The sequence below is a fragment of the Cryptomeria japonica genome, chromosome 5, assembly GCF_030272615.1.
Source record: "Cryptomeria japonica chromosome 5, Sugi_1.0, whole genome shotgun sequence".
In the NCBI taxonomy this organism is placed as follows: Eukaryota; Viridiplantae; Streptophyta; class Pinopsida; order Cupressales; family Cupressaceae; genus Cryptomeria; species Cryptomeria japonica.
Window position 1 is genome coordinate 736,819,471 of NC_081409.1, and position 18,561 is coordinate 736,838,031.

At 37.0% G+C, this 18,561-nt stretch overlaps 1 protein-coding gene across 1 annotated transcript in view; it reads left to right on the forward strand.

Moving 5' to 3' along the window:
- The window catches only part of LOC131028764 (plant intracellular Ras-group-related LRR protein 7), a 112,057-nt gene extending 93,966 nt beyond the window's left edge, over nt 1-18,091 (forward strand). Inside the window, exons 7-9 of the mRNA XM_057959102.2 lie at nt 16,039-16,124; nt 17,545-17,631; nt 17,751-18,091. Coding sequence (XP_057815085.1) covers nt 16,039-16,124; nt 17,545-17,631; nt 17,751-17,861 — 284 coding nt within the window. The 3' untranslated portion in view covers nt 17,862-18,091. The remainder of the gene's footprint in view (nt 1-16,038; nt 16,125-17,544; nt 17,632-17,750) is intronic.
- The last annotated feature ends 470 nt before the right edge of the window (nt 18,092-18,561 follow it).

Below are 18,561 nucleotides of genomic sequence, written 5' to 3' on the forward strand. Positions count from 1 at the left end.
AGGACAAAAATTTCCAGCGAACTTGTAATCGAGAGTAAAAATCCCGAATACAAGTTAGGAGGGAATTTTGGGAAGAACAATGCAATTCAACAATTGCATATTAAGGGGAAGATTTCCTTCACAAAAACCAATTTATAGGGGAAGAACATCACATGCCAAAAATGCAACTAATAACGAAAAATAAAGAAAACAAGAAAATAATAAAATGAAGGGAAGAAAGGAAAGAGAACATACCTTTCTTAAAAATGCAAAATGCTTCTCCAATAATGCAACAATTCTTGAAATGAAGAAGCAAAAACAGTGAAAAGGAGCAATCCGGAATGTCAAACCCTTATCACGTTTTTTGTAAAAATGCCCCAAATATAGCAGCAATCTTAAACTTGGAGGACCAAAATGCCAATGAGAGTGTGCATCCAAGTTTATTAGAGCAAAACGCCTAAGGTAGAAGAAGAAGTAATGACGCCAAATGATTGAAAACGATGCCAAAGGTTAAAAACGTGGCCAAAGGGAATCACGTGGCCACCATTATAAACTCCAACGGCATCATTAAATGGTGCGAAAATCCTCTCACCCTCCACGCCTAGGTAGAAGAAGACAAAACGCTTAAGGAGATTGCAGATTTATGAAGTAAAAACTCCCAAAATGTGGATTTAAAGAACCACGTTTTTGCTGATTTAGCTCCAAAAACCAGTCAATATAACCTCCATTTGGCATGAAAGATGTTGATGATTGCATGAAAATAGGGTAGAAGCAAAAACGCCTTTCCTCCCTAAAAAATCTCCACAAAAAATTGCTTTGAAATCTTCAACAAATCAATTTTTCATGCAAATCGGGTTTTGGGAGACACATGACAAGTTCGATTTGCCCAAAATGAAGCAAATTGGGTTTTAGAGAGAAAATAACAAGTTTTATTTTCACTTTTTTCATTTACATGCCAAAATCGGGTTTTTTAAGACAAATAGCAAGTTTAATTTTTCACTTTTTCACTTATCAAGCCAAAATTGGGTTTTTTTGGACAAATGACAAGTTTAAAATTGTCAAAAATGCATTTGCAAGGCAAAATCAGGTTTTTTTGGAGCAAACTGCAAGTTTAAAAATACTTGTAAAAGGGAAATAAAATCCCTACAACAAGTTAAAAACACTTGCACATATGTAATGGGGATTTAAAATCCCTATTACATGCAAAAACCATTAAAGTAGGGGTTTTTTGACCAAACTGCAAGTTTACTTGCAGTTGAGCCAAAAAATCCCTATTTTAACTAAAAATGACCAAAAAACAATAAAAAAGATAAAAACATCAAAGGGGAAACTTAAAATAAATTACAAGTGACATATTTAAAATAAAAGTGCACATGTAATTGATCAAAAATTCCCCTACAAAGACCATAACAATGAATATCATTAAAACTTGCAGTTTGAAGAAAATTCTCCACCTGCAGTCTGGGTTTTAAAACCCGAAATTGAAGGAAAGGCATAGCAAACGAACCCAGAATTGGACGAAATTTGAAACATAGTTCGAGAATGGACTGAAGATTAAGCCAGTCCAAGGATTAGTCAAAATTCTGCCCCGGGAAGCATGCCACAGAGAGAAAATTTTCATTTTTTCATAAAAATTTCACCGTAGTGGTCCTTCATTTTTGGAAACAAAAATGAGGACAACACATGTCTTCCCTTAAGGACGCGTCCTCCCTTAATGATGTGTCCTCCCTTAAGGACATGTCCAAAATATTATGTAATTCGATTCCCAATTAATAGTTATGTTATGTTAAACAAGTCAGAACGGTCAAGTTAATCCACTAACTCTTAATCTGAATAATTTGTTTATATCATATGGGACAAATTACATATATATCTTGAGCAAATTTTATATATTAAATTATACATAGTTCATGGATGGATTTTGAAAATACAGATTAGGTATGGCTCATGACAATATGTCAAATATGTTAGGGTTTCAAGTAGATCCGAAGCAAATATGAACTAACAATTATATGCAGATTTAAATACAAAAGATAAAGAAATAAAATAGGACACAGATAACATAGAGATTTAACGTGGTTCACCCAAAATGGGTTACGTCCACCATACACAGCCGTCCAATCTTTCTTATTATCCAGCAAAAATAGTACATCAACATTACAATGCCTTAAGCATCCCAGCCGCTTATAACATGCATTTTTAGGGCAACAAACAAAGTCGGCCTTTTTAGGGTTTTATTACAATGTCGGTTTTCATCAACAGAAAACGGCAATTTTTTTTTTTCTTCGGGGCGACCGCCCTCGAACCCCCGTAGCGGGCTTCGCCCACTTTGGGGGCTGCCGCCCCCAAACCCCCGGACCCCGACCGCTTATAACATGCATTTTTAGGGCAACAAACATCAACATTACAATGCCTTAAGCATCCCAGCCACTTATAACATGCATTTTTAGGGCAACAAACAAAGTCGGCCTTTTTAGAGTTTTATTACAATGTCGGTTTTCATCAACAGAAAACGGCAAAATTTTTTTTTTTCCAGGGCTACCACCCTCGAACCCCCGTAGCAGGCTTTGCCCACTTTGGGGGCTACCGCCCCCAAACCCCCGGACCCCGGCAAGGATACATGCTGAGTGTACAGTACTTTGTTGATCAATCGCCACATTTCAACAATCTCCCACTTGAAGACTGATCAGGCTCCACAACGAACAATCCCCCACTTGGAGACTGAAACTACACGACACCACTGTACATGCAACATCCACTGGAAAAAACACTAGGCCTCGACTGGTATACATTCCACAATTATCAATCAAGAAGACCAACAGAAACTGATGAAGAAATCAGCTTCTCCTGTGGAACTGCCTTTGTGAACATATCGGCAGGATTCTCATTTGTGTGAATCTTCTCAAGCCATAACTGACCCTCCTCCAAAACAGTCCAGATGAAGTGGTACCTGAGCTGAATGTGCTTTGTCCTTGAATGAAAAGTAGAGTTCTTCGCAAGATGAATGGCACTCTGGCTATCAGTATACAATGGGCGATCCTCTTGTGTTTGACCCAATTCCTCCAGAAAACATTGTAACCAAATCATCTCCTTGCTGGCTTCTGTAGCAGCAACATACTCAGCTTCAGTGGTTGAAAGTGCAACAACCTTTTGCAGCCTAGAAATCCAACTGACTGCAGTTCCCCCTATAGTAAAAACATACCCTGTAGTACTCCTCCGTGAATCAATATCACCTGCCAGATCAGAGTCAACAAATCCACTCAGAGCAACATTAGATCCTTTGAAACATAATGCCTTCGTAGTAGTTCCTTTCAAATACCAAAGAATCCATTTCACAACATTCCAATGTTCCATACCCGGATTACTCATAAACCTGCTCACAACTCCCACTACATGTGCAATATCTAGCCTTGTGCATACCATTGCATACATCAGACTGCCAACAACTGATGAATACAGGATGTTAGACATTTTATTAACCCCTTCCTGTGCCTTTGGGCACATCTCCTTAGTCAATTTGAAATGACTAGCCAAAGGTGTACTAACTGCTTTTGCATCATGCATGTTAAATCTTTTCAACACCTTCTTTATATACTCACTTTGGGACAAATTCAAGGTTCTATTTTTCCTGTCCCGAGTAATCCTCATACCGAGAATTTGCTTAGCTGCACCCAAATCCTTCATAGCAAATGACCTGGCTAATTTCTGTTTAAGATCATTTATATGTTGCATGTTAGACCCAGCAACAAGCATGTCATCAACATAAAGCAACAGGATAATATAACTGCCATTATCAAATCTCTTAAAATATACACAATGATCAGAATGACATCTAAGATAACCATGTTCAGCCATGAAACTATCAAATTTTAAATACCATTGTCGGGTGCTTGTTTTAGGCCATACATACTTTTCTTCAACCTGCACACCAAGTTCTCCTTACCTTTGACCTCATATCCCTATGGTTGCAACATGTATATTTCCTCCTCCAAATCTCCATGGAGAAAAGTTGTTTTCACATCTAATTGTTCAAGATGTAAATCATCTGCAGCCACAAGACTAAGTACAGTTCTAATTGAAGTCATTTTTACAACTGGAGAAAATATTTCATCATAATCTATACCCTTTTTCTGTGCAAAACCTTTTACCACAAGTCTGGCCTTATATCTTTTCTGACCTCCTTCCTCCTCCTTTAGCCGATAAACCCATTTGTTAGGCAAGGCTCTTTTTTCTGCAGGTAAAGGGACTAAGTCCCAAGTCTTATTTTTCATCAAGGAGTCCATCTCCTCTTTCATGCCTAGCTCCCACTATTGTTTGGCATCCACCTGCATCGCTTCTTCATATTCTTTTGGTTCACCAGAATTAGTTAATAATATAGAATACAAAGAAGGAGAAAATCTTTCAGGGGGTCTACTTGACCTCGTAGAACGTCTAACACTTGCAAGAGTTTGTGGGACATTCTGTTGTTGTTGAGCATCAGGTACTTGTGGCCTTTCATTTTCAGGAATCTCATCCAACACCACATATTCTTGCTTGTCCTGTTCATGCTTCTTTTCTTGCATCTGTTCTTTATACATAACCTTCTCATTGAATATAACATCTCTACTTCTAGTTATTTTCTTATTTTCAAAATCCCATAACCGATAGCCATATTCATCTATCCCATATCCAATGAAGGTACATTTCTGAGATTTAGCATCAAGCTTGGTTCTGTTTTCTTTATCAACATGGACAAAAGCTTCACAACCAAAGGTTTTCAGAAAAGAATAATTTACCTTTTTACCAGTCCATGCCTCCTCTGGAATACCACCATCCAAAGGGGTTTAAGGTCCTTTATTTATCAAATAGACAGGAGTATATACAACATCTGCCCAAAAATGTAAGGGCAATCCAGCATGCAATCTCATGCTCCTCGCGCGTTCCATGATAGTCCTATTCATTCTCTCTGACACACCATTTTCCTGTGGAGTTCCTGGAACTGTCTTCTGCTTTCTAATCCTATTTAAGGAGCAGTAATCTTCAAATGCCTTGCTACAATACTCACCTCCATTATCCGATCTGAGACACTTCAACCTTTTTCCTGTCTCATTCTCAACCAAAGCTTTCCATTTCTTAAAGTTTCAAAAACATCTGATTTTTGATTTAGGAAATATACCCATGTTTTTCTGGTTGAGTCATCAATAAAAATAACATAATAACAAGAGCCACCAAGAGATGATACCTGAGCCGGTCCCCATACATCTGAATGCACAAGCTCTAACTTTTCACTTTTCTTCTCTTTCCCAACCTTGAGAAATCTGACTCTTTTCTGTTTGCCATAAACACAGTTTTCACAGAACTCTAAATCAATCTTCTTTAGTCCTGGCAATAGATTTTTGGAGTGAAGGATTTTCATCCCTTTCTCACTCATGTGCCCAAGCCTATGGTGCCACATTATCGAATCTGTTCTTGCAACATCTATTGTTGTTGTCCCTACAGTAAATTTATCTATAGCAACTAAGGTAGAGTAAGTGTTACCAGTACACAAATATAATGTGCCTACCTTCGCACCTTTAGCTACTACTAATGATCCTTTACTGACCTTCCAGATACTGTCTGAGAAGGTAACTATGCAACCTTCACTACCTAGTTGCCCTGCAGAAATTAAATTTCTTTTTAAGTTAGGAACATGTCTTACCTCCTGCAGAAACCAGTCATTACCATTCTGCAACTTGATTTTTATCTTTCCTTTTCCAACAATTTGACAGGGCTCATCATCACCCAAATATACCTGTCCAAAATCACCTTGAACATAATCTAGAAAATATTTTCTATGGGGTGTAGCATGAAATGAAGCCCCAGAATCTATTACCCAGGAATCATTAACATTATCCAAACATAAGATTAAAGCATCTTGTAAAGTATTACTTGCAATATTAGCTTCCTTACTGTCATTTTCATTTTTGTCTCCTTCTTTGTTTTTCTGAGACCAACAGTCTTTCTTTAGATGACCAGGCTTTCCGCAGTACCAGCAATCTTTCTTTCCTCTAGATTGAGAGCATCCTTTCTTTGACTTCCCTCGTGACTTCTCATTCCAAGGGCCTTTTCCTCTTTCCTTTGATCTTCCTCTGTTCTCCACATTCAAAACACTACCCGATGATGTTGGAGTCTCACCTGTGCTTTTCCTTCGCATTTCCTCGCTTAGGATAACACCAACAATATCATCAAATACCAAAGTATTTTTACCAGAGACAGAGTTACTTACAGCCATAACCAAGCTATTCCAGCGTTCTGGCAAAGAACATAAAATCAAGAGAGCCCTAACCTCTTCTGCAAAGGTAATTTTTACCGAAGACAATTGACTGGTAATTGTATTAAATTCATTTAAGTGCTCCGCTACAGATCCTCCCTCACTCATTTTCAAATTAAACAAACGCTTCATAAGAAATACCTTATTCGAAGCCGAGGGTTTCTCATACAGTTTAGCCAATGTCGCCATCAAATCTACAGCCGTTTTTGCTTCTGTTATATTGAAAGCTACAGACGGTGCAAGGCACAATCGAATGGATCCTACTGCCTTTCTATCTAAAATGTCCCATTCTTCATCTGACATTGTGGTCGCTTCTTTGCCTTTCCTTCTAATGGCCGCCACAAATCCTTTTGATACAGGTAATCCTCCATCTGCATCTTCCATAACTGATAATTCTGGCTGTTAAACTTTTCGACCTTGAATTTGGAATCCTCCATTGCTCCCACTCAAATCTGAAAGTCCTGCCAATTTACAGAAAACCTCGCTCCGATACCAATTGTTAGGGTTTCAAGCAGATCCGAAGCAAATATGAACTAACAATTATATGCAGATTTAAATACAAAAGATAAAAAAATAAAATAGGACACAGATAACACAAAGATTTAACGTGGTTCACCCAAAATGGGTTACGTCCACCATACACAGCCGTCCAATCTTTCTTATTATCCAGCAAAAATAGTACATCAACATTACAATGCCTTAAGCATCCCAACCGCTTATAACATGCATTTTTAGGGCAACAAACAAAGTCGGCCTTTTTAGGGTGTCGCCACATTTCAACAATCTCCCACTTGGAGACTGATCAGGCTCCACACCGAACAAAATATTCCAAGAGTGGTGCAACATTTTTTATGTTAATATGGCTGACATAACATGGTGTGCTCATTAGTGATTCTACTAGCATGCACTTAGGTGGAGTCGTTTGATAACTTAGTTGACTCATGACCCTCGGCAAAGATTGTTGATGGTTTAACAACATGAAAGATGTGACTAGTGGAGCTTTTAAACTTTTTTGCCAACTTTTATGAATTAGACAAAGCTTTTGTAATGTCCCTTACTTGGAGTATACCTGATTTTGCCCAAAGTATCTATTCCACAACATAATTTCGTTTACAAGCATTTAATCCATTATTAAACTTTAAGAGTAAATGAACAACTGACATCAATGAAATGATGAATAACAACTACATTTGAATCTAATCCATACTTTCATACACTTTACTGATATATTTTTATTTCTGCTCTATACATCTGTATGTGTTTTTATGGTATTTATTATTTATAATTTTATACATTTCTCCTTTATCCTGATCAAATCATTTATTCTCTGATCTCTTATTTTATTTATTCCATTTCCTATTCTATTTCTATTCGATGCCCTCCCATTCCTTTCCTTATTTCCTTTTTGTATTATCATGTCTCCATCAAAGGAAGGTGTCTCTTTGAATGGAGATGACTCTCAAGAAGGACATGTCTCTTTGTCATACTACTTGCTACCTCTAATCATAATTTTAATCGCTTCTTTAATGCTTATGATAACTGCTGCTTATTGCTTATTTATTAAATCCGATCTTAACATCCTTCTTGAACTAACACAAGCACTGCATTTAATTATACCCCTCGCTGCATATTGATACTCATCGTGTGCTATTAATTTGGGCATCATTAATGAAGTCGGCCTGATATTTTTTTTTATATTTGATTTATTCTAAACCTCTTAATAAGCGATTACTTCAATAAGTCGGCCTTAACAGATATTTTCTCATCTTTACTTGTAATGTCCCTTGACTAAGTTGGCCTTAATTTATTAATAAATTTTTATCTCAATTGGTTTGGGATTAATTGCTATAAAGGCTACGAAATGTCATGCCCTTAAACACTGGCAGGGAATATGACAGCTTTCCTCTAAACATTGGCCAAAATTTTCAAGTTGGATGGTGTTATTAAGTTTTTAAGCCACTAAAAAGGTGTGCCTGTGTTCATACATACCATTTTTCCACCTAGGCAAAGACCTTACTCACTTGAACCAATTTTAATTAGTGAAATTTGTCTTCAGTCATGCTACTCTTATAATCCTAGACAAAATAGTTGGGTTCTTTCACCACCCCTTTTTAAAGTGCCGATGGAAAATCTTAGTGGCGTAGCCACTTTAGGTGTCCACCTCTCCCACCTTAGTCATCTTTTTATAATGGTGGGCAAAATTTCTAATGATACAAACCATCTCTTGAAAGCAGGCATGAGAATTTAATAGCCTAGCTACTTCAGACATGTACCTCTCTAGTGATTTTTGGTGGAACTTTTGGTTGTCATTGCGATTGTGCCAACTTTGCAGAGTTTCTACTTCGTTGAGCCAATATTGAAGTGTGCCAAGCAGGGGATTTCATCACTTATTTCCATTATTTGTAAGCTTTTTCTACTCACTTGAGCCAAGTTTAAGACCTTAGGCAAAAAAATCATGTGGCAAAGCCACTCCAATTGTATGCCTTCCATGCCTTAGTTATTTTCATACTCCTCCTTTGCCGATCCCATCAACAACCTTTGAATCTCACAATTACTTCATTTTAAACTGCTGCTTTGTCTATCATCCTACAAAAGTTGCTAGTAAAAAAGCCATGAACAAGACATCTTACCACTTGATGGGGTATTGTTGATGGCATTTTTATGCACTATGCAACACATAATAAAATACTAAGTATTCTATCCTCTCTTGAACAAAATCCTCCCAAATGCTAAGGTGTGTGACCAAATGGGATGACTCCAACATTCTTGAACTTTAGGTCTTGACATGCTCTTGGATAGACTCACTTGTTTGATGTGATATTTCTGGAATCACAAGGTGGACTCACATTGAATGCTTGAATATTGCTGGAATGTGGAATTTCACTTAACTTGATTTGAACCAATAGTAAAAGGATAAAAGGTTGAGAAGGCTAATCTAATCCTAGGAATGTAAGAGTGATGGACAATCTTTGGTGAAGCTCAACTAAGTTTTGCTTTGAGATGCAGCAAACATCTCCACAAGGCTAGTGTGATCTTCTAGGGATAGCTTTATGATTTTCAAATCACCACTACAAGCATAGATACCATCAAGACAATGCATATCAATGAAGAGGTAGCAATTGAAGTTAAGCTTGGCTAAGATGGATCCAATTGACTACGCAAAGACACTTTACAATCAACAAGGTGTTAGTAGTATGGATATACGAATTTCACCATTGATCATGCACAAAGTTCTTCCACTCATCTAAACAACATTGAAATCAAACGAGACCATGCAAATTGCTGAATCAACATATGAATTTCACCATATCTTCAATGAAGTTTACATGCTTCTTACAACAAAGTCTTGGCAACAATCTTGGCTTTCTCTTCCTAATCTACTCTAATTGCTATCTAATCTACTTGCTATTGAGCTCTTAACTATTAACCTTTACAAATGAAAAAGTAGAGCCTTATATAGTGCTCTCATTACAATGAGTGGCTAGGATCAAATCCTCATCAATGGCCAAGATTGAAAGATAGAAACCCTAATTAGGGTTTGTTACACCCATTAAAAACATTTAATGTTTGATCAATGAAAAAATTACATTTGATGGGACACATGTCCTCCTTTGAATTTTCAACCAATAGATGACTGTTGGTGCATTGAACTTTGTTCCCACATGTGGTAGTTATCTCTTTGATGGATAAGTCAGATTCAATGAATCTGGACGCCTTTGTTTTGAAATGATGTGATTAGATGAATGATGACTGGGGGCCATCTCAGCTTACTCTTCGTGAATGCTCATTCTTTGCCTTGATGTTGCTTGCAGCCTGCCACTTCACTCTCTTTATCAGCCACCTGCAACACAAACAAAGGTACAATCAAACACACTAGATATATTTGACATATACTGGTTTCACCCATTTTCAACTTTCTGATATATATGCTAAAATGGTGCGAAATGATGTTCTAATCTCTGGTCTTATGTCTGACATTTATCACTTCATGTCTGATTTTCCATAGTTTAAGACCTGGTTTGGGATTTTAAGTCTGAGATTTCACATCATGAGGTCTGATCATGGATAGTGGACAAATTGTTGCACTTCCAAGTCATGGATGATCGCTTGCTTCTCCATGGTGGTATTCTTTAGCACTTCATTGTTCCAAGCATTCATTACCATGTTGATGCTTTAAGTAAGGCAGAGACAAAGTTGAGTTCCAGCCTCACAGTCATTGACCCAACAAGATCATAGATTTGCTCACTTCATGGACAAATTCTGATCTTTAATTCTAGCCGTGAATGAAGTTGATCAATTCAGCTCCTTCCGAGCCTTGTTCATTTCATGTGTTCACCTTGCTCAGGCGCTCAGAAATTTGGTGAAGGTCGCTGTCTTCTTGGTGCAACAAATTTGCTATTTATTTGATGAAGAGATGAATCGGTGATGTTTTGGAATTTTTCTGCTTGCAATGGTGAAGATCACTGTCCTGAAGGTAAATTCACTGATCTTGAATGATGAACTCTCTTTGTGCTTGAATAAGATCACTGCCTTTAAAAGACAAATTCGCTGATAATTATTGTTGATCAAATGCAATGATCAACCTATCTCTTATAGGCATCAAAAGGATACATCGTTTAGTCTAACTTTGCCAACTTGTTTCTTTCTATTTAATGTTTTACAATTTATATTTCGTTTGAACAAGGCCGACTAGTCTTTCTTACAAGCTGGTGCTAATGTTAAATGCCTCTCTTTCTTGGTCTTGAATGAAATATCCTATTTCCTTAAGTCACACTTTTGGGTCATCAAAAGAAGTAAAATTCCTTAAGTCGCACATTTGGGGTGTCAAAGGAAATGGAACACCTTAGTTCGCTGATCTAGACCATCGAAGGAAATGAAACACCTTAGGTCGCTGATTTGGGCAATCAAAGGAAATGATCAAAATTGCTTAAGTCGCTGATTTGGATAGGTGAAGGAAATGCCTAAGTGGAAGGTCGCTGTTTTGACTAGAGATAGGAAGTGTTAGTTTGTGCCTTTTGGGGGGCATTGATCGAAGGTGATCTGACTTCCAAGGTGGCATTGTTGATGCCTTAAAATCTTTTATCTCCATCTTAAAGTTCATGCGGCCCAAGTAATGCGACAAGGTAGTGGAGGGGATTTGAAGATAATGAGTTCGAAGGGTGCTGCGGGATGAAGGGAGATGAAGGATGTGTGGGGTAGGACGAGTGCCGCGGTGTGGAGTCATAAGGGGTAAAGGGATGTCGTGGCAAAGGAAGGGATTAAGGGGGGTAAGTTAGGATAGGATTAGGGTTATGAAGGTTGGAAAGGAAGATGGGTAGGCTAACGGAAGTAAAGGGGTTAAAAGATGTGAGATGTGGGTTAGAGAATGTAGGAAAGGGAGGTATAAGGGATGTAAGAAAGGTAGGAAGTGGGGGTGAAAGTGAGAGGAAGGAAGTAAAGATGAAAGGAAGGAAGGGTGTACAGAAGGGAAGTTAGGAAGTGATAAAGGAAGAAAAATGAAGGAAAATGGAGGGATAAATGATGGAAGATATAGGTGAGGTGATAATGGTAGGTGAAGGTGAAGAAAGTTAGTGGAAGGAGATGGAAGTGGAAGTAGGGGAAGAGGAGATGGAAGAAGGAAATAAGGATGGAAGGGAGGAAGTGAGGGTGAATGGAAGGAGTGGAGGAATGAATGCCAAAGGAAGGATAGATGAGAGGAATGAAGGTGAAGAAAAGATGGAAGGAAATGGAAATGGAAGGTGAGGGTGGAAAGGATAGGGGATGGAAATGGGAGTGATCAGGTTTGAGCACCCACAGCAATGCTGGGACAGGCAAGAAGTGGAAATAGTTATGCCTTAGGTTTGCACATTTTGGGGGTCAAAGGAAGTTGAAATCCTTAGGTCGTGGATTTGGACCTTCATTGGAAGTAATCAATCCTCTTCCTAACCTGCTACCAATTAAGCTTGCAACATCTTCCTAACAACGTACTTAGCAAGATCATGATCTCATTTCAAACAATACAATGTAAAACCTTAATTCCCTAATTCAAGAGTTCAAAGGAAGTGGAAAACCTAAGTTCATGGATTTGTGGAGGCAAAGGAAGTCCTCCAAAATGGCAACTTTCGCTGTCTTGATTCATTTGCTCCAAGCTTCTCATGATGATTTGAACTCTAGCCCTCTCTTTCTTTAGAATATTGACTCTCTAAAACGTTTTGCCTTAGCCAAATTCAGTACTTCATCTTTAATTTTGCAAGCAAAAGATGATGATCAAATGGAATGATCATCGTGAATCATTCATTTCCTAAGCCTTGAGAATTAACTAACCTCACTTTATCCTAAAGAGAGAGACTTGAATTGATTAATTCCTGGCCACCTAAGATGCTACACCTCTTACAATCTCAAGGCTAATAGCAAAAGACTGAAACTACCAATGCCTAAGCGAAGGCAACTAACCTAGAAAGCAAAAAAGTGGGGGTCCCCATTTGCAATGGGGCGATGTGTGAAAATGTCACAAAAGGTATACCTCAAATTGAATTGGGTTAACATACAAGGACACTCAATCATGACAACAAATGGGAAAAGGCAAGTATGATCATTGAGTTTCGCAACATGGTACAAACTTGGGCCATAAGAGAAATTGAGAACATTTGGTAGAAATATGATCTCTGTCTTATCTATTGAGCAAAAGTATTAGGGCTATTTTAATGCCTAAATAGATGTAATGTCCCCACTTTGAAATGCAATTTAATGATAAATGATAATAATAAAATTAAAATTAAAATATAAAAGAATACAATTGAATATAATTAAGTTTTAATTAAGTTAATGAATGGTCAAAGACATGAAATGAAAAGTTGTGATTCCCCCAAACATGAGATATAAAAGGGAGAAGAGAACCTCATTTGAGGGGATAATTTGCAGATCTGATATAAATAAGAAGTGCAGATCTGAATGTGAAAGGTTGTGTTTTTTTCAAAAGGCAGAAATAATGAAGAGTTGCACTCTTTCAAAGGGTGCTAATGGTGGAAAGGGTGTGTCTCTTGCCAAAGGGCCATACATGATGAAGAGGTGTGACCTCTCCCTCACATTGGAGGATATAAAAAGGATAAAGTCTCATTTGAGGAGGACATCCAAGGGAGATCAATTTGAAGAATAATTATTATTCTCAAAGGGCAGCAATGAAGAGTGATGACTCATTTCTTATAAGAGGCGTGACTTCCCACAAATGAAGATATAAAGAAGAGATTAATTCAATTGAGAAGGGGGAATTGGAGGAACCATCCATAAGATAAAAGAAGACAAGAAAGTCAATGGATCAATATGTTGAGACATGGACCAGCTAGGACTCGAACCTAGGACCTTCCATACGCTACTGGAGTGCTCTACCACTGAGTTACTGGCCCCTCTGACCAGTCCATCGTCGGTCCGGGTCTGGCTTATTTCCAACACCAACAACCCCCCTTAAGCCACACCTCTCGTGTGCTTGGGGCTCCTAGCCTAGACCTGGCTCTGATACCATGTTGAGACATGGACCAGCTAGGACTCGAACCTAGGACCTTCCATACGCTGCTGGAGTGCTCTACCACTGAGCTACTGGCCCCTCTTGGACCAGTCCATCGTTGGTCCGGGTGTGGCTTATTTCCAACACCAACACCCCCCCCTAAGCCACACCTCTCATGTGCTTGGGGCTCCTAGCCTGGACCTGGCTCTGATACCATGTTGAGACATGGACCAGCTAGGACTCGAACCTAGGACCTTCCATACATTGTTGGAGTGCTCTACCACTGAGCTACTGGCCCCTCTTGGACCAGTCCATCGTCGGTCCGGGTGTGGCTTATTTCCAACACCAACACAATATCCAATATCAGAATTAATAAGGGCAAAAATTAGCAGACTTTGATATTTACAAGGGCGAGATTTAAGGCAATCCCAAAAGAGGACATTACAATAGAGAACTAATCTAATTTAAACAAAAACATCATGAAAATGGAAAAATATGCATTACTAAAAGATAAAGACAGAGAAAGATATCATCTACCCATGAATAGTCATGAGAAAATAAATTGACTAGATTATTCATGGATTAAGAAAAGTAGCAACCCCTCCATTTGATTTGAAAGTCTATTTGTTATGTTGAGCACACAATTATACTAAGAGGGTGGGTAGGGGGGAATCAGTATAATAATATCTTTTAACAATTTAAACTTTATAAATCAAATGCAAAGAACACAATAACATGATATTTACGTGGAAACCCTTACAGGAGAAAACCACGGCAATAATGCTTGCTTTATATAAAAATTTCTTTACAATTTTAGAGGCATCAACCCCTCATTCAATTTGTGAACACTTGTCCACTAGAGGCTCCAACCCCTCATTAAAATCTCCACCTCTACAAGGATGATGGATTAACTTATCTTTTACAAGTTATGCTATATTTCTTCCTCTCAAATTGATCTTTTAAATCTGCTATGAGATGACTATAAGTCTGCCACAAACTTCTTTATGAAGAGATGCATCTCTTAAGAGAGTGATGTGTTTATTAAAAAGTCATACCTTTTTATTAACACAAATCATACATATTTTTTATTTTACTTTCAAACTGAAATCATACTTCTTGTATTATCTTTTCTTTTAACTAAATCATACCCCTTGAAAATGTATTTTTATCCCTTGCAAATCTAATATATTCAAAGAGAATATATTAACTCTTATAAAACGTGCACCCTTTTAGGAATTGCTACTGACTTTATTGAAACAAATCGTTGCATATAAAAACTGCTTAAAGAATTTAAGTCTTAACTAATACATGTATATCTTTCATTTTGTCTTACTTCTTGCGCTGGAGGTTCTTGGCTTAATCTTCTTTATTTTTATTCAATTTTGACTTCTAGCTCACGGTTTCCCATTTTGATACAAGTACAGCAGAATCTATACTATATGGCTCATTTATAGGGAGTATAGGATGTTATAGGGAAATTATCTCTAAGCTAAACTTTGTATTATCCTCCTTCAGACTAGGCATTAGTGCAGTAGTGGACGTGGTTGGGGGAACAGAGTCCCATGGGCAAACAATGATTAGCTGGCTTTGGCAATAATAGCAATAGGCTTGGAGTTTGCTGTACTTCTAATGGTAATATGTTACCCCATTACGAAAGTAGGGATTCACTTATGCTAGCCCAGCTTGTGGCTGATAATCTTAATATGATTCTAGAGAATTGCCACCTAGAGGTTTCAGCTTTGTTGCCCTTGATGGTGCCCTTTGGCTTGCATATATTTGTGTTGCACATTTATCATCAAATGTTACATTCTATCTGATATTCCTGCCTCATATTTCTGTTCTGCATGGATGGGTGTAGAATATAGCCTTTTCCTGTTACTCTTTGCTGTTAAACATTTGACTCAGAAGGAGCTTTACACTTATTTAAAACCGAGCATGCACAATGTTAAAATATTACAAGACAAGGATGTCACTATATTACACAATTTTTGTTATTGCTCTGTAAAGTAGAGAATAACATTTCCAGTTAATGTACGTAGCAAAAAATTTCCTGGACAGCACTCACAAGATTTTCTACATGTTTGGTCCTTAGCTCAATTTGACCACAGATGTTTCAAATCACTTTATTTTTCCATTCATTAAAGGATGGCTATTACATGGCTCTAACATGTGCTTGTATAAATGTTTCCAAATTTTCAAGCTCTGCATCTTCTTTGAGTAGCTGTTAAGGTCTTAATTTTAAATCATGTTGTCTAATATGTTGGATGGCCTGTCTTATTTTGGTTTCTAGGTAATTCTATTGAGGATCTGCCATTGTCACTTTGTAGGCTTGCTAACCTGAAGTCTCTTTCATTGAGCAACAACCATATAAGTCAGGTAATTTATTCTAGGTAGTTTGGAGCATTTATGTACATTGTCTGTGTATGCACTTCTTCTTTATATAGCCCTACACTAAAGCAGTGAAGCTTACTAATATTATATGATTTTGATATTGCTACTTTATGGTACAATTTTCTGTGATTTTAAGCTATATCCAGTTTGAAACATCTCTATATATTCTGTGATTAAAAACATGTGAAATTCAAATAATAGACTATTAAAGATTCCAAATTTGATGCATGTTGTCTAAAGTTAAACTACTTCCTTGGAAGTTCGTGTAGATGCTCTTCCATTGTCATAATCGATGATGAAACACACACGCAACAACCAAATGGAGTAGGTTTGAGTTTTTCTGAAACATTTTTGTCTTTACTCTTGATTTACCCTAGAGTGTGCTGATAGATTGTTTAAAGAATTTTTTTTTTTTTAAAATGAAATCTCTCTTATTAGAAGATCAGACTTTTGTCTCTTAGTTTTTTAACATTTGATGGCATAGAAGCATCCAACTTTTCTTAGATACAAATTCCCATTTCACTGAATTTTGAGCTATTGCTTTCCCATATCCATTTTGTGCAACATCAAGAAATATCTAAACGGCAGCTGGATTTGACAGCAGTTGATGCAGCAAAGTTTTCATGTGCATGCCTGAGCACAAAGTTATTTTGAAGTCTCTTTGTGCTCCAATTCCTAGAGACAACAACAAGCAGTTTAGCCACATTGAACACAAATGCACACTTGTGATCACTTGCAGACACCAAGCCGTTTTATGACATGCATATTCAAATTAACATCTATTAGGAACCTCTTGACTCCTTACTAATCAGGATTTTTCAAGCCATAGCTAACCTTTCTGTAAATTCTCTGAAAATTCCTAGTTTGGTGCATTTTTGTCAAATCTTTTCTATTTATCTATTATCTATGGTTGCAACTGTCAGTAAGCATCTAACCTTAACTTCTCTTTTTTATGGCTATACAGAATAATATAATCAAATTTAATACTTAAACTATTTTCAGGTCCTTAAGCTAAAAATTTGAGGTTTTAGCAGTGCATATTTGTTTTGTACAATTTTTCTTGATAAACTGTATCAATGTTTTTAATTATGAAATTTTCAGGGACATCATCGGGATATATAACTCCATATTATTAGGAAATTCAGATTGCCAAAAGCTATGCCTACTTTGATCTTATTTTAAAAATGTATCTCTTTTCTTTAATTGTCAAATTGATGTAATGAACATGACAGCATATTGGATTCAAAAGAATAACTTAATATGAAACTTCCCTTGATGAGATGTTTTGTAATAGAATAACTTAATATGAAACTTTTCTTGATGAGATGTTTTATAATATAAGTATATTAGATTAATCAGCATTTCACGGGTGAATTCCAACACAAAACTTTTATCTTGATTACAGCTTCCGCAAAACTTGCTCAGTGACTGCACTTCATTGCAGAGTATCTTACTTCATGAAAATCCAATATCTATGGAACAATTCCAGCAGGTAAAGAGTTGGTTATTCATCAAAACTTGCACTTGTTTTGTTGGTTTTATCTTTAACATCTTGACTAGAAATTCTCTTTCTGATTATTTGCTCTTTCTTGCTTCTGAACTCTTGAGAAGATGGTGGGATACCAAGAGTTTGAATCTAGAAGGAAGAGAAAATTCGATAAACAGATTGATTCAAATATATTAATGAACTCAAAGGGCCTTGACGAAGGTCTTGATTTATAAGTTATCAAGGATGATATTCCTATGGTATTACTATTAACCACAATGTGAACAATTGATTCAATGTTTGAGGATGTTTGATAAAATAGTCAAGTATCATTAGGTTTTATGGTAATTCCATTAGAGCAATAAATTTGCCTGCTTATCAGTTTCCTTATGAAGTTGCTATTCTCTCTGTATATTTTTCAAGCCCAGCTCATTCAAATGAAAATTGATCTAATTACAAACATCAAGCGTAATGTTCAATTTTATTCTAACCAATATTATGGGCCGTACAAATAAAATGAAATTTGTGCTTTTGTTATTATAATTTCTTTTTATATTTTCTCAGCAGTTCAGTCTGGGTACCGAAGTACATGTCTGAATGAATAATTTGCATATGGGTAATGTCATTGCAAATGGAACATTCATAGCCAGGCATTATGTGCACAAATGGATGATGTTTGCACCTAGAATAGCACATTTTTGGATGATATCTGCATTATCACCTTGATGGGAGACATGCATGGCAAATTTTCTGCTCTTTATATCGATTATTTCATACAGAATGGGCAAAAACTTAGCTAGTATGCATTGTTTCAAGTTTTGACTGTGTAAGATTTCCCTCAATGTTTCAGATTAAAATCCATGATCCATCATCAAGAAGAAGAAAGCAAGAGAAAGAAGATGGATCATGGAGTTTGATCCAAAACTTGAGGGGACA